This window comes from Chenopodium album, chromosome 16, assembly GCF_948465745.1.
Source record: "Chenopodium album chromosome 16, dcCheAlbu1.1, whole genome shotgun sequence".
NCBI lineage: Eukaryota > Viridiplantae > Streptophyta > Magnoliopsida > Caryophyllales > Amaranthaceae > Chenopodium > Chenopodium album.
Genome location: NC_137849.1, coordinates 49855293 through 49873174, shown reverse-complemented (window position 1 = coordinate 49873174; position 17882 = coordinate 49855293). Strand labels below are relative to the sequence as shown.

At 33.7% G+C, this 17882-nt stretch overlaps 2 protein-coding genes and 1 pseudogene across 2 annotated transcripts; all 3 read left to right on the top strand.

Moving 5' to 3' along the window:
* Positions 1-757, top strand: LOC145585830 (uncharacterized; annotated as a pseudogene).
* A 6936-nt stretch (positions 758-7693) lies between these two features.
* Positions 7694-8554, top strand: LOC145585829 (uncharacterized). Its single transcript, XM_081642544.1, has one exon. It carries the CDS (start codon positions 7716-7718, stop codon positions 8400-8402), a length of 687 nt encoding a protein of 228 aa, XP_081498670.1. The 5' UTR covers positions 7694-7715; the 3' UTR covers positions 8403-8554.
* A 2054-nt stretch (positions 8555-10608) lies between these two features.
* Positions 10609-17531, top strand: LOC145585828 (uncharacterized). Its single transcript, XM_081642542.1, has 8 exons — positions 10609-10940; positions 11047-11149; positions 13234-13313; positions 13660-13968; positions 14414-14490; positions 15489-15531; positions 15681-15749; positions 17176-17531. Exons 1-8 carry the CDS (start codon positions 10881-10883, stop codon positions 17191-17193), a joined length of 759 nt encoding a protein of 252 aa, XP_081498668.1. The 5' UTR covers positions 10609-10880; the 3' UTR covers positions 17194-17531.
* The last annotated feature ends 351 nt before the right edge of the window (positions 17532-17882 follow it).

Sequence of the window (17882 nt, the reverse complement as noted above, 5' to 3'; positions counted from 1 at the left end):
ATAAACCCTAACCAAATCAAATCAAATCAAATCAAACCAAACCCAGAAATCAATTTCTCCATCCTCCATTTTCAAAGCTCAAAAGAAGAAAAATGCGTTCAGTAATCACCAGAATCCCATCAAAATACCTAGTCAAACGCTTCATTCCATCAATTTCTCTCTCAACCCACTCTCTTTCTACATCAACTGAATCCAAACCCCAGAAATTAGATCGAATCGCAAATGAGCTGCTTTCCCTCAATCCCGTTGAACTTCACGATTACTCTATTCTGTTTGGGATGAAGATGGGCCTTAAGAATGCTGGGTTAGCTGGACTTTCAGCTGGGCCAAGCTCATCTGGGTCAGCCCAGCCCAGTGCAGAGGCTGAGACCAAGGAGAAGACGATGTTCGATGTGAAATTGGAGAAGTTTGATGCAGGGGCGAAGTTAAAGGTGATTAAAGAGGTGAGAAGTTTTACAGAATTGGGGTTGAAGGAAGCAAAAGATTTGGTTGAGAAAACACCTGCATTTGTGAAGAAAGGGGTTACTAAGGAAGAAGGTGAAGCTATTATTGAGAAATTGAAGGCGCTTGGTGCTACTGTCGTTTTGGAATGATTTTGATTTTGTAAGTTTTAATCATTGTAGAATTATTATCGTTATTGTTTATTTTATACAGTATGATGATATGAAAATGGTGATTTTTTTTATTGTCATCATAAATTGAGTTGAAGATTGTTACATGTTGCATTGCATAAATAAGCAATTAAAGTTTTATGATTCTTTGTTGGATGTTTTTTTTCAATGTGTGAATGCGCATTTCGAACTTTATATGCTCGTTGTTGGATTTCTTATTTCGCCAATTGTTGCCATATTATTTGAAAGTGCTTGTAGTTGTAACTCTTGTAAGACTTGTAACTGAGGAAATGAACTTAGGATTAGCTTATGGAAAAGAATTTGGCTAGCAAATACAAATAACTGAATAAGTTGTAGTAGCATGTTGTTTTGCGTCCTATTTATGGTTGGACTACTGTGTGAGGCTTATTGGAAGTGTGTTGAGAGCAAGCATGGATGCTGGCAAAATGTATGTTAGACGCTCATTTCATCTCGTGTCCTAGACTCCTAGTCCTGATAGACTGATACTGATGATCCCTTGTATGTGAATGAAAGATTGTTCTTTGATGATTATTATATGGACTAAGGGAGCAGTTGAGATGGTCTATCTGGTTGTACTCGTTCAAGGAAAGATATGGTCCAGTTGCATGGTATTAGGGTTGTTTTAAAAAGGTTCGCTTGATAATGTCTTGAATGTTTAGGTTGATTTATACTGACTGTATATTGGAGCTAAGACAGTGTTAATATTCTGTGCAATATGAAATCCAGCATTTTTGAAGCCAAATCTTCATGCACCTATGTACATTAAGGACTGTGCTGTAGTTTGTACACCTAAAAGAATGGACACATTCATTATTTTTAAATGTTAGCATCAAACCCTCCAACAATGGGAATTTGGGATTATTTTTTGTCATTTGGATTTTGGAGGATGAAGGCTGGGACAAGTTAGTGTGGATTGTTGGAGCTATGTTTCTTGGACTTGTAGATAATAATTGCATATAAATTCAGATTCAGGAGTTTCACTTTAAACAAGCCTCCATTGGTTTTCTTGATGTATTTAAAATGGGTATCCTGATGTCTTCTGAACATGAAATGTACAAAGTATTCGATTACTGCCAGCTCAAACTTTTCTGTTAGGTAATTCAGTACCGACTACCAAGTATATTAACTGAATTCTTACTGAGTTCTCCAGCTTGTTGTTGGAGTTTGGGTACTCTTGAAATGCCATGGAAACACCATGATACAATAGTATTTGCTTGAGTCTGGGAAACACCATGATACAATAGTAACTCAAACACTATTGGTTTGTCAAACTTTATTAGAGTCTGGGATTCCTTTAACTGTAGTTATTTTAGCTGGTCACATGAATTGGTGCCTTGACGCTTCTTGGAGTAAACATCTGCTTCCAAAGCCAACTTTGGATGTAGAATTGTTTCTATTAAAGAAGAATCATGGCAAAGTCAAATTGCAAACTACCACTCTTATAATCCTTTGTGTTCTTTTTTTTTCTAGGTGTAGGTTGCAAAATTTATAGAAAAGTGCATATCATGACTTATCTATCCCACCCCTGAGTCACGTAATTGGGAATTAGTCAATGCTTGTGAGTTTTAAGTCTAATTCCTTTTGTTCTGTAGGAGTTGGGCAAAATTTCCAATAAAGTATTACATCCTGTTAGCAACATATCATTCCCTTATCTATCCCACCCCTGAGTCATATAATTGGGAATTAGTCAATGCTTGTGAGTTTTAAGCCTAATTCCTTTTGTTCTGTAGGAGTTGGGCAAAAATTCCAATAAAGTATTACATCCTGTTAGCAACATAACATTCCCTTATAATCTTGTAGGTTGTGATTTTGATTCCTAAGGTACCGTCCCCAACCTATGTTACCTGAAATGAGGTAGTTGTGACAACCATGGGTACATCTCCAAGACTCCAAGTATTAAACTTGGCTGGTTTACGAAAAGAGCCCTCATTATAGAGAAGGAAGGAAGTGCCAAGTGTTCATACCTACGAGTATTGTTGAGTTATAGTAACACACCCAAACTTGTGCTGTTAAATGGGTTCACTTGAGGAATTCCCCTTCCCCCTTTTCAGGAGATATATATATATTATCGGTGTGCACACTATTGCAGTTGGTTCATATAAACCTTCATGAACGAACCAAACATATTGAGGTTAGACTGCCATTTCATCAAAGACAAGGTTCTAGAGGGTCTGTTATAGATTTGCTTGTTTCTCATAATTAGTTACTTGAAATAGGGAATCTACCTTCACAATCCTTCCCCCGCTTTTTATTACTATTGATTCTCAACTTGGATCGATATCTGGTGTATGAATTAGAATGTTGGCTTTTGTATCTTATAAAGTAATAGTTGGGACAAAATGTTTAGGATGTTTCCTGTACAAATAAAGATATTCTTCCCTTTTTTGGAGTACTACATTGATATTCTCATAATGAGAAAATTTTCTGAGCTGAAGATGCCAGTAGTGAAAGTTAGAAGTTCTTTACTATGCATATTATCATAATTTTCAATATAAAGACTTGTAAGAAACCTTCTGATTTTTGCTCCCTTTGCTTGCATTGGCAAATGTGTCAATGCTTTTAACTTTTAAAGTTCCTAGAACATAACTCAGTTGGATGGAACTTCATAACCACTCTTTATATAGCAGTAGATCAGGCTAGTAAAAAATTCGAATTCTTTTGCTACAGCATGGATATATGTTTTTTCTTCTGTTCGCTCATGATTATGTGTGAGAATAATTAGACAGTGTATTTTAGATGAGTTAGATCCCCTGGTTGTGGGTAATAGAGGGTTCCTTGTTCTATAGTCAATAAGTTCATGCACTGCTGGTTCATGTAAGAAAATAATGGTGCTTAAGAGGCCATGTTGTCTGTTTTTGTTAATGCCCTGATTTTCTGCTAAGAGGTCATCTTGTCTTTTGCAGTTTTATTCTCACGCTTTATGATACAAGTGTGGACTGATGCATACTTCTGCTGGTCTCTCTTGGCCTCCCATCTTCCCATCCCTTTTTGATTTCTCAAACCATTATTTGCTTTCAATAGATCTGTTCAGATTCAGATGCCAACACTTTGCCAGACAATTTAGTCTTTGGCCACTTTCATGTTCCGTTGTAGTCTTTGTACTGATTATAATAATATCAATAATTGACCTTAGCCCTCCTCTACATATACCTTTTCTTATTGATTCTTAGAGTAAACGTTGGATATCTGTTGCTTTGTCACAAATCTTGTGTGTGAAACTGTAGAATTTAGAGACTGGAACTTGGCTTTGTGTGCCTACTCATCTCTTATAAAGCTAAGCTGTACAACGATCACACTCTTACCCGAGATTACGAAAATTGCACACAACTTCGTGCAGTTGTCAAGCAGGAAGTTTTTTTACAGAAGTCATTACAGTTGCTTTTTTCTTCCAAAATACTCATTCTAATTATTCGAATTGGAAGCATGAAACATTCCTTGATACTTAATACGTTGTTGATTGACTATGAGTTCGAAGTCTATAGTTAGAGTCAGAGATGTGTCTAGCGGTATGTCATTTTCAGAATAAGAGATGTTGGATGAGAGCATATAACATTTCCTTTGCATATACAAGAGCTTTATATTTTGGACGCGGCAAAATGGGATCCACATTCGACAGTTCCACACTGACACTTCGCACGAGTTGGAAACTTCATAGATGATAGCGATTGCTGACCCTGATAATCTCATAAAACATACGTACGGAGTCTGGAAAAGCCCTTTTTAGTAGCCTTTTCAGCGCTTTAGAGGTGTTAAGTCAATTTTGTACCAATGTGTTCATGCTGATTGCTGATACCGTAGTAGTTGGTACCACCCATGCGTTAATAATCTGTCTTTTGACCGTTATCTTCTCCTTATTTGACTCACCTGTACCTTCAGGCCGTCAACCTCAACATTCTATTACTCAATCTTATTTCTGTTAGTTATTTTCGTATTTGATCGATATTTCTGAATTCCTTTGTTTAATATTCGAATGGGCTAAAATATTTCCATCTCTCGTAACATACGAAAAGGCAGAGTACTTCGTATCATTTTCGATACACCCGAATACCCGATTGCATGATTTGTAACAACTCTTGTATAAGTTTAATTTTAACTTCACTAAAAACCTTTGACAAGCCTAAATGCAAAGGATGAGACCTCTTTAAAGGGGTGTTCTTGTACGAAGTAATAGGTGTCATGCAAAACATCCACTAACATAAAATTATACGGTAAAATACATCTGCACGAATGCGGAATGAGTGAATCACCTTTGTTGGGCAGCTAATAAATGGTACAGTAGCAATTTTAGTCACCAAAAGCGAATGTACCTAGAAATAAGTAGTCCATGTCTCAATTGTATGAATGAGATCATCCCACAATTATTGTACTACTTAATTACCCATTATAATAATCAAAATGATAGATTGAGGGGGCCTGATAAATATTTGATCCCAAATAAGCCCAAGTAAAGTGGGTCCATATACCACTTCAACACCTTATATTATATTTGGATCAACATGTAAGGAAGTCGTTTCAACTTAACTATAAATCTTTCGTTAAAAGCCATAAAAAGGCATTAGTGACCAAGATATCTTCCATTTGGAGCATAACCCAATTCTAATATAAATTAATTAGTTTTATATGCATTAGCTGAGAATATGAGGCAAATTATAAGATGCACCATGGTGCATATAGTTCTAGGTGAACCACCAATTAAAATATAATCTCTATTCTCTTTCCTCTACTTTCCTAATTTCTGATTTTTTTTTCTCTCTCCTCTCTTTTCTCTCTCCTCTATTTTTCTCTCTATTTTATTTTTCTTTCTCTTGAATTCGTTCATCATCCTTTTAATTGAATTCCTTCATATTGTTAATCACCATAGAGTGAATTTCTTCATTACAATAAATTAAATTCAAATTTTGTTTTCTTCAACCTTCGATTTGAAGCTTCGTTGATGGAGTTTTACAATGAAGTAGTGAAGCTAAAAATGGCGTCGTCGTCAAATAGAAGGTGGTTAAGACGATGGTGTGATTATTTTTCACGAGATTTCATCATCTAAATCACCATGGCTAGGTTTGAGTTTTGAAATATGTAACTTTCATATTATTTTGATTTTTTTTAGTGATAATTGTGCATTTTGTTATTAATAGTTCTGCATTTGATTATATTTTAGTATTTTGAACATTTTACGTTAAAAATTTGAACGTATGATACGTTTTCTGTAAATACATAACATGTATTTTTGGAATTTCGAACATCTTTATTATAATTATGAACATGCAATACATTACTTATGAACTTATTTTTGTTTCAGATCTATGTATTTTTAATTTTATTAAAAAAATTTGGCATTCTCTACTTTATAATTTATAAATCTAAACATTTGACATTCTGAGCAGTGTCTTCAAGTGTAGAAGTTTTTGAAGGGTATTCAGATGTTTGTGCTTGGGGTTCATAAGTTTAGGTTTTTGTAGGGTGTTCAGTGGTTTATGATTGGGGTTCAAAGGTTTTTGTAAGGGTTCATAAGTTTTTGAAGGTTGTTCAGTGGTTTGTAGGGGTTCAGAAGTTTTGGGGGTTCAGAGATTTTTGAAGGGTGTTCAGTGGTTTGTGATTGGGGTTTAGAAGTTTTTGTAGGGGGTTCAGAAGTTTTTGAAAGGTGTTAAGTGGTTTATGATTGGAGTTCAAAGGTTTTGTAAGGGTTCAGAAGTTTTTGAAGGGTGTTCAGTGGTTTGTGGTTGGTGTTCAGAGATTTTTGTAGGGTGTTCAGTGGTTTGTGGTTGGGGTTCAGAAGTTTTTGGGGGTTCAGAGGTTTTTGAAGGGTGTTCAATGGTTTGTGATTGGGTTCAGAAGTTTTTGTAAGGGGTTCAGAGGTTTTTGAAGGGTGTTCAGTGGTTTATGGTTGAGGTTCAAAAGTTTTTGTAAGGCGTTCAGAGGTTAATGTAGGGTGTTCAGTGGTTTGTGGTTGTGGTTCAGAAGTTTTTGAGGGGCTTGAGAGGCTTTTGTAGGGTGTTCAGTAGTTTATGGTTTGGGTTCAGAGGTTTTTGTAGGGGTTCAAAAGTTTTTAAAGGGTGTTCAGTGGTTTGTAGTTGGGGTTTAGAAGTTTTGTATGGGGTTTAGAGGTTTTTGTAGGGTGTTCGATCAATGGTTTGTAATTGGGGTTCAGAAGTTTTTAACAATTGGTTTTTTCTTAGATACATCATCGAATTTCTTCTTTTTTTGGTGTTCTGATGTTGAACATTTGACTAATTGTACAATTTAAAAACAAATTGTGAATTTAAACAATAAATTACTAACAGATCTTTATCCTCTTCAGTAGGAGCAGATAATTTTGATTTTCAACCAAAAAAAATTTTAAAAATTAATTTAAAAAAGTCAAAAAGACAATTATATAGTAGAATATAGTTTCAACTTTACAATTTGTTGAATTATATTAGCAAATTTATTTAACATAAATGTAGGAAAATAAAAAAAGTTAAGTATTGTTTATCTTTTTGAAGGTATTTTCGTGTGTTTTTTGTCTTTTGTCATGGTAGCTTTCAGTTTTTAGAGAGACAAAAATGGTGAGAGGAGAGAGAAAATACAAAGGAATTCATTGAGGAAGATTTTCAATTTATGAGAGGAGAGAGAAAATTTTTAAAATGAAATAAAAATAGATATGACATTTTTTAAAAGAAAAAACTTAAATAGATTTGACAGTTGGAGAGAGGAGGAACTATTATAAAAATATATAAAAAAAACTTTGTGGGCTTCTTTCATTTGGGCTTCTTGTGTGTTGGGTGTGGATTAGGTCAGGTGCACCTATTTCTAGGTGCACCATAGTGCACATAATACTAATCGGAGAATATGAGATTATCATTTAACCAACATAGAAAAAGAAGTGGGCCCAAAAACCAAACATCACTCAATGGGCCACAATGGCTAATTGACAAGACCTATAATTATAAATTACTAATATACGATCTTAATTTTGTTTGCCAAAGCAAAGGATTCTTGTGTCGGCCAGCTAATTACTCATTTTAGTATTTAACGCAAAACCTTTCTCATTTCTCCTTTCATTTTCATCCTACAACACTTTCATACACATTTTTCTCACCCCAAAAAAAAATGGGAAATTGCGCGTGTGCAATCAAAGATTACTACACCAACACCACCACCTCAACACCAGTTTATCACCACCGTCGACAACGTCGTCTCGAGGCCGAAGCCACGAAGACAACAGAGCAAAAAACCATGATTAAGGTTGTTACAACAACAGGCGGAATCATGGAATTGTATTCACCAATTACAGTTGAACAAATAACCTCAGAGTTTCCAAACCACGGAATATTCCTTAACCCGAACCCTGCCTCCAACCCTCCTATGTTACACAATGACAACCTCTGCCCCGGTCAACTTTACTACCTCCTCCCTCTTAACCTCCCCTCCTCTGTCGCGACAGAGACCGACACAAGTAACTATAACATATCGACACCGTACAGAATGTCCGTCGATACGACTGGTACAAGAGTAGTGTACAAGAATCAACCAGACACGGATGTTGTCCCAAGGAATGATAACGGTTCCGGTGTTTGGAAGGTAAGGTTGGTTATAAACCCGGAGCATTTGTCTGAGATTTTGTCACAGGATAATAAAACTCAGCAATTGATCGAAAGTGTTAGGACCGTTGCTAAGTGTGGCAGTGGGAATGCAACCAATGGTGGTGCTAAAACGTCGTCGTCGCTGTCGTTGTCGTCGTCTGCCGGGAGTTCAAGCACCCCTAATAATTCCGATCAGTGTAGTGTGTCTAGTTGAATTTTATACATGACATGATCTCTAATTTTAATATTGATTCATATTATGTAGGAGGTCTGTCTATGTCAAATGGTTAGATGTTAGGGAAATTAATACATACAACATTACTACTATTAGTTTTGTAGTAATTATTATTTAATTTGATTTATGGATTTACATGTACTTTTAAAAAGGATTTATTTATACAATTGAAAGCGTAGAAGAATCATGGCGAGTTCGTATGATATTGATATTGTATTTCGTATAGGTATGTGACAATTAAATTCAAAAGAGAAAAATTAATGTGTCGTTATTTATAATGATTTATTTATATATTATAGGGTTATTTTATATGGATTGCTAATGTAAAATCTGATAAATTGATAATGATGTCTCATCAGATGGTAGATGAGACTTTAAAATGTATGTAAAATTCTAATACTTACCTCAAAATAATAGGTATTCTAGTGTTTGTGTTCCATATAGTTTTAACCTTTATATGCTCAATATGTAAAAATTTAATTTTTTTTTAATATAATTTTGTCATTTTAGTTCTCAAATTTGAGTATGTGGATACCATAGAGTATAAAAGTAAAAAGAACTACTAGCATTATTGAAAATCAAGGGGATTAGGGGACAATTATAAAAAAGCAAATTGTATTATCAGAAAAGATAGTACTATGTATGTGATGATTGTGATCAGTAAAAAGATTGCAATAATTAAAATTACCTAAAGTGCACGATCACAATCAATATTATCTTATACATTTAATCCAAGATTACACAACTATGGGGATAATATTCTTTCTGTTTTTATGTGGATATATTACCTCAATTATATTATAATGAAATAAATAATAATCAACAAGATCCTCTGTATATAATAATCCAATTTCAATTTAATCCAACATATATGAATTTGGGAAATTTTAATCGTAGCAAAATAAAATAAATAATAATCAACAAGATCCTATGTATATAATAATCCAATTTCAATTTAATCCTACATATATGAATTTGTGAAATTTTAATTGTATGCTACGAGTAACAATTTTTAGTTTTTAACATTGGTTATTCAATCATCTGTTATTGTACAGAGTTTTGTATCCTTACAAAAATGAATTTAGGGCCCAATTAACAAAATTAATTACATTGGACTATTTTCAGTGTTAGCATTTGTAACTTCTGAAAATGGAGATGATATTTAACAAACAAATTATCACATATTAAGGGGTTGTCGTGTAGTCTTTTAAAACATATACACAATACATTAAATTGGTAATTTGTGTCGTGCATAGGATATAAGGATCTTTACAAAATACCTGTAATTGGAAAGAAATTTAGATACATAAATTAAGAAATAGCCTACCGAAAAAAAAAGACTACTCTACACAAAATTATGGATCATTCGTACCTCTTGAGCTCATAACTAATGTCAAGTCAAGCTTCAAAAGTGAAACAAATTTCATTGTCATAATTAATTATGATTGATTGTTAGGTTTATCATCATGATCTAAACCCTTTTCAAAATCTTTTATTAGTAACACTTTAGAGGTTAATTGGGATGGAGCTAATTATACTAATCAACTGCATATCTACTCAGTAAAATTTAATGGTAATGATTCTAAAGAGTCAATTGTTAGAAATCCATGTTTGGTTGGTTGGGAAGGGGTCCATAAAATTTAGCCTCATTTTTAGGGGTGTCTAATTGAGCCATAGAGAGAGTATGACCAACTCAACTCCTAATAAAGTAACTACTAAAAAAACTCAACTTTATGGAATATTTATTATAAATCACACAAATTACAAACAAAATTATCAACCCAATTAGCAAGTACTATTTCTTGTATACTTGTTCATAGTTAGAGATAAAGCTAAAGACAAACTTAAATTAAATTGCTTTTAATTAGTTTAGTTGTCATACATATATTCCACTAAACTAGATAAAATTAGTATAAGATCCATTTCCCTATACGGGTTGTAGGGGTTAGTTAATCAATCAGTGTTACTCTGTATAAGGGTTACTTATTGTTATAGAAGTTATTTTGGTATTATTATAGGGTATACTCATAAAAATTACTTTTTCTTTTAAAAGTAGCCACATGGTGTAGCCAGCCGGCGGCGACACACAACACGCATTGTTAATTTTGTGAAGTACATCATTTTTTAAAGATAATTCATATAATGTACATTATTGACATTAATCACATTATTAATATTGCCGTGCAGCTCCAATTTCATCAGAAAAATAAATCCGAAAAATTAAATTACAGTAATACGGAAGTGAGTAGTGAATATCGACTATCGAGTTCTATGAAGAAATAATCAGATATTCAAAATTAATCAATTGATTTCGAAGAACCAATTTTACTTCTCTCTGTCAATCACCATTCGCATTAGCGAGGAATTATGAAATTAGGGTTTATGGATTTCGATTATTATTAACTTGCTTCACATGGAATACAAATGTAGGAAAAATTCAAAGCTTTGGGCATTGTTATGGAGAGAGAAAATGTAGATATCTATAGAAACAAGGAGAGAACAACGAAGAGGAAAGAGGTGAGCAATTTTCATCAAAGATTACTTTTTTTTTTTTTTTTTAATTTGGATTTTTTTTGTGATAATTTTCTTACAGATTTTTGGTGGGTGTTGTATAAATTTGTAGATTTTAGAGAAGAAGAGAATTGTAAATGGGTTGATCAAAGCAGCTTCTTTCCTGAAAGACCCTCTTGCTTCTTTTCCTGAATTCCTCCATTATAATCAACAAGGTGACCATTCATCTCTCCATATTTTGTTCTAATAATTTAATCAAATTGTTTGAATAAGTTTAGTAATAAAATGTAGATGAAATTTAAGGATTACTGAAAGAATTAATTTGCTGATTGTTATTGATTGCTGAACATTGTAGTTGAATTGCATGAAGACAATACAAGAGGTGGAAATTGACTAGAATATACTTGGTATATTTTTGATAGCTTAGATAGTTTTGAGATGCATTTTAATTGAATAACTCAATGTGTTAGTGAATACTAGAAGGCTAGAAGCAATAGGATGTATGGATGATTTTAAATACCAAATCGAGTGAACTTCATGTGTTGATCTTGTAGTTACTTGGCTTGGAGTTATGCATTCGCTCACGAATAATATTGGTTTGATCCAGGAGGGGATGTATCAAATTTTAGATAGTATATAATATAATGTTTGAATATTGATGAAGTTGGATGAGTGTTGGTTACACTGGATGCTAGTATTTTCCAAGGGTATAATTTCGAGGGATTTTAAATGAGATGGATATTGTTTCAGCTTTGGAGTTGTAAAAAGATTACTGTATTTGTGATTCTTATGAATGTGGATGTATTAGGGTTTTCCATGGGGCTTAAGACCCTAGACTAGCTATTATTACAGAGGTTTTGTAGTGAGTGTAGTTTGGTGAGTGAGGGTAGAAACTTACTGAAATATATAACTTTCAGATCAAGAACAGGAGTTTTCTGTTTTCAAATTGCAAATGACCTGAAAACTGTTACCTAATAATAACTACAGAAAGTGAGGCATTGTTTGGACTTCAGGATTTGTTTAACTCTGGTATAAATTAAGGCAATTTCTTCTACCTTTCTGCCGCTGAAATTTGTGTTTCTTAGTGAAGGGAATGATTGAATGAGGGTTCATCACATTACTGCTTGCTATGTAGTATTGCTGTGAATCAACAATCAAAACCCCATTCCATGCCTGATTCTATATCCAAAAATCTGTCCTTTATATGGAATTTACAATAAAAAAAACTTCAGCTATGCTTGTGCTGTGTTACGGCATGACTTATCCTCCAAACAATAGAGATTAAGGTTTGAGGAGTGAGGACTAATTGTAGGAGTTTATTTATTTATTTTTGTGGTGATTCAGTAAGATGGATTTTTGGATGAATTAGTGGATGAATTTTTGTATTAGACATCAATCTTGCTAACATAAAAGGATCCTGGATATGCAAATCTGACTTTTCATCCATGGAATGAATGGATTGGTTAGGTATTACAGTCCTGCATAACCCTTTGTTTTTCTGTAGGTAGCCTGCATGATCTCTGTTTTTCTGCTTTATTTATGGTTTCTGATTTTGTTAATTTAGTGATATGAATGCTAGAGTAACACTCATTTCGCTTGGAAGAAATAGCTTTTTATGTGTTGGGCTGTTTACATAATTAAGTAAAATATTTCTGCACAATGGAGCAATTAATTAAGCACATTGTTTAAAGATACTTAAGATGTACTTCGTAAGCTGAGGGTGACTAGAGCTTATGAAAAAAATGCACGTCATAACACCAAAAAAAATTCACATCGTGAGTTGTCCCTCTTTGGAGAAGAGAAGAGATAATAATAACTGACTTATAAGCTCGAGTAATTACGATTGCCTATTTTTTTGGGGTAGCTCCTCTTATGCTTAAAAGTGGATAGCTCTACTTCTCCTTGATGGGTGCGGCCCAGGCCCATTTAAATAAGTCAACAAGGGGAGATAGAGAAGTTAAATAAAATCATCATCTTTTTTTCGGATAACACACGTCAAAGTTGGAAAAATCATACTTGCTACAACTGCAATGTTTAAATTGTATATCCTAACACATCAGCACATTTATGGTTTTGATGTCTATGTTTGGTAGAATAATTATTTTTGAGAGGTTCCAGAGCGTAGTCTTGTTAAAATGAGATCATTGTCTGTTTTGAACAATTCATGTGAAATCTATATATACTGAAGAATTAGATGTTTCTTGGAAGTAGATTTTGAGATTAGCTTTAGATTATTATGGAGCAAATTGTCAACTTTACTTTTGATTCTCATCGGTGTCTTCATATCTATATCTATAAGGTCTCTGTTTATGCTTGGAGGGAGCACGTGGGACCAAGTTATCTCGATCCTTGAAGCAGTATGCTCAGAAATTGGTAAAGGTAATCACCATAATATATCTATGGCACTTCTTTTCTGCTTACTGTGTTGCAGTGTCTTGTATTTATTTCGGCATTACATAATCACATGATATAAGGTGTAGACTCCTTTTGCTTTCTTATGTTATCCCCTCATTTTGCTTGTTAGGAAAATAAATAATCCTGCTAGATTTCAGCCATGACCTTATATTAACACTCAAGTGTGCCTTCGTATTACCTATTCATGTCATATTAAAGACATTATGTGAATAAATGACAAGGAAGTAGGCTAAAGCTGCACTATTAATGTTACTATTCTGTACAGAATATTGTGCACAAAATATGATTTTTTTTTTTAACTTTTATGCAGCAAAACATGGAGCAATATTATGGAACTGAATGGGCCAAAGAAGAAAAGGTGAAATGTAGAGAAATGGTTGCTCCAGAGGCACGTTACATTTTTGTTTATGAAGTTCCAACTGTGCTTAGCAATACTAAGAAGAGATTGATGCCTACAAATGAGCACAAGGGTGATGTTGTTGGATTTGTGCACTATCGTTTTATAATGGAGGAGGAGCTTCCAGTTCTCTATGTATATGAGTTGCAACTTGAGCAACGCATACAAGGCAAAGGACTTGGGAAGCTATTGATGCAACTTCTAGAGCTTATTGCTCATAAGGTGGTTTATTTACTTCCAAGTTCCATCTTCTATTTCTGACTGTTAATTTAATTATAATATTATGAGAAAAACGAATATGAAGTACTACGTAAATATTAAACTTTAAATATCAAAGGAAGTATGCATATACTAGCTCAAGCAGCTAAAAGTGCGAGTCTATTTGCTGCCCTGTGCACAATGGTGTAGGAAGTAAGAATTTGAAATGACATACGAAGTATATCTCAATAAACTTAAGGTTTTGTGAAGCTTACTTACATATGTACTTGAGTGATTTATGCACTTTTCTGGGTTTCCAGATCTTGAACTATACTGTTTTGGGGTTTCTGCTGAATGTTGGATGGTTTTGTCTATATATTTAACGAATCCAGTATGATCTATTGGGTAATTAATCATGTAATATTGGTTTGCTAAGATAACCTTTCATCTATCTTTTTCACTTGTGCAGAATTGTATGGCTGCTTTAATGCTTACAGTTCAAAAGGCAAACTTGTCAGCTATGTTTTTCTACACTAGTAAACTAGGGTAAGTTTTGTACGCTGATTGTTTGGTATGTTTGACAGTTTATGTAAATGTGATTAATGTTTAATGACCCCAAATAACCTGTCAACCTGTGATTTTTTTTTACAACAGATTGTATCATAGTGACCTCCACCAACATAATATTATATCTATATTACTAGAAATGCTGAGGCTAATTACTGTAAAAAGGAGTAATGCAAGACGGGTTTAATTGTTTATTTATTTTTCTAAGCTTATATAAAGGAAATTCTCTAGTAACAGGATTTCAAGTTTGCAACTGTGGATTTAAAAAAAAATGGCTATAGGTCCTGTTCCTTGGCAAAAATCGGCAAAAATATAATTTAATTGCCTTTCCTATTTTTTTCCCGGACCTGCCAATAAGAAAGATGCTCACTTCATATAATATCTGATATATGTATTTGGTAACAGGGGAAGGGGTCAGATTTATCTTGATGGAAGAAAGAGTATATTTGTTATCGAATTCCTAATAGAATATATAAAGACAAAAAATTCTCTCACCTGACCACACATAATCTTTACTTGGTTTGAGAATAATTTTGTCACTTTGCCACATGTTAGTTTTATACTTATATACAGTTTATCTTTACTCAATGAACAATTAATGAAAAACCACAGGAAGCTATACTAAAAGTTATTCATTAATTTTGGGAAATTTAAATTGTAAGAAGTTATAATTGCTGGAAAGTCAGGCTTCTCACAATATTTTGGAAATTGCTTATCTGACTGGCTAATGCCTCAAGACAAGTGGAGCTTCTTGTGGTCAGTCAAACAGTTTTTAGGCTTTTTTTTATGGAAGTGTAACATCTAGCGGCCCCTTGGTGAAAAAATTGAAACTTAGAAACAAGGAGCATGTTGAGCTAGATATCTGCTGGAGTGCTGGTGCAAGCCAACAAAGAGTATATATATTTTTTTATCGTGAGATTTTTGTTCCTTAAAATGTGTATCCCACGTCTTGATTTTCTTACAAATTATCATTGCAGGTATTGTATATCACGTATTTCCCCATCAAGAGTTGATCCAGTGGTATGGCTACTTATTTTTCGCCTAACTCCTGTAAATCTATTACAAGAATTATGGTTTCAAAAAAAAAAAAAATCTATTACAAGAGTTGGCTCTTTAATTAATTCTGGTTAAGACTTAAAGCTAGTACCTCCTTACTATGTTTTTTGCAGGTAGGATTGGGAAAGAGTTATGAGATCCTTTGTAAAGCATTTGATCAGGAAGCTAAAAACAAATTGGAGGTATTTTTAGTACCAAACTGAATTCTTTCTTGTTAGCATGTCATTAAGCAACCACCTTCCTACAGGCTACCAAACTCCAATTACAAGAGTAAAAAACTGATTGATCTTGTTGATGTATTTTCATAGGGGCGTGTGTTTCTATAGTGTCTCTTTTTGTTGCTTGTCTCTTTCTTCTTTACTGTGACTTTCAACCTACACTTTTTGTTAATTTCATGCATGACCATGCTGCATAGAGCATTATATTGTAGTTTTAGGCTTCTGGAAGCTTTCAGTGACAAGTAGTTGGAGTTGAAATAATCAGCTCAAGACTGTTTAAAGATTTGATAACACTATAATAGTTGCCTCCAGTGCAAGTAAACATGTTTGATCTGACTTGTAAAATCTTACTGATAAGCTTTTAGTGTATTGGTGTTGCCCGAGTAGCAGTCGGTGCCAACCCAAAATCTGATATGGCATGTAACCTTGCTATCCCTAAACATAATTCTGCCTTGTTAATCTTGTCATTTTGTCCATATGTCTTAAATTTTTTATCTGTATACCTGATGGATTAAGATTTAAGTGGATTTTCATGATTTTGACCTTCTTTTACTTGTCATTTGGACATTTGGTGGTGGGGAAAGTTCCTTTACTTGAGTGGAGTAAATAGGACCCTTGTATGTTTGTCGGAAAATTTCTTTTGTATGGGACTACGGGTTGGTTCTATTATCCCATACTCCAGCTTCCCAATTGTACACAGCCTTGTTGTCTGTAAAGCTCAAAATATTCAACCTTAATGAGACAGTGACATTGGTAAAATAAAAAAAAAGACTGTAAAGTGTTTAAAGTATGGTTAGCATGGTATCAAATTATCGATTCTTACCCACTATCGCAAAGAACTTCTAGATGTACACCTCGACGATCTTGTAGAGTTGCTACATTTAGCCACAGGCTGATTATCTTTGGCTAGACAAACAGGCTTGCCTTTGTATAAACGCTAAACTGTCTGGTAATTTATGCCCCATCTATTCTGATTTTTTTTTGGGCCCGGGGGGGGGGGGGGGGGGGGGGGGAGGAGATGTGGTCTGATCAATTATAATTGTCGTACAGAGTATTATTCAATATCCCTTTAGCTTGCTCTAAGAAACTCAGTAGCATTGACTGCATGCAATGCATCTTTTAAGTATTGAACTTACGCTTCTTTTGAGTATTTGAACGAAATAACTGACCAACTGACTACAGGACCCTCAGTGTACTTCCCACATTTTAGTATTTCACCTATTTGAACCTTATACAGTTTCTTTTTGGTAAAAATAGCTGTTTTTTTTTCCTAATGTGTCATTTGGTGATGTTGATCATGTTTAGGTTTCTTTATATCTCTCTTTGAGCTCATCAATGATATCTAGCCTTCTGGTGCAGTAATCTGATATGGATACTTGATATTTCTTAGCAAGAGAGGCGGCAGTGACACTTGCTAGCAAGCAAGTGCACGGGGTAGTCATAAACTTGAATTGAAGGTTTGAAGCTTCAGATGTTGAGCCACTTGTTCCAATGAATCGAGTAATTATTGTTATTGGGGATCATACTCGATTACTCGGTTTTGAATGATCGTACAAAAAGGGATAGTAGTCATTCCTATACTTATGCTGTATATCCTTTATAACCTGTTATAATCATATTGATTTCTCTGTAGTCTATTGCTGCACAGGTAATTAAGGTTAATGTCATTTTCAAATTATAATTAGTGATAATGGAATTATGAATTATGTGTTCTCATGCTATTGGATACAACGTTGTTTGAAGGTACGTGGCGTATACTGTTTTGGTTATGGTATTAACAAGGCTTGTTGTGTTTGAAGATTTTTTTTTGAAATTTTTGGAGTCTAAAAGTAATAATATACCCTTTTTATTTTAAAAATAGGTAGTATTTGATGGTTTATTTTTCAAAAGTGGTTTATTAAAATTTCATAACCATCATTTGCTATATTCTTTACATACGGAATATTTACTATGCTATCATATTGTTCTTGTCATGTAAAAATAAGTTTAAAGAAAAATAAGTTTCGATAAGGATTTGGAAGTTTAATTCCGAGTACATAAATAAATTAATAAAGATTAGATAGTGTAAGTAAATTCGTATCAGACAAATGTATGGAG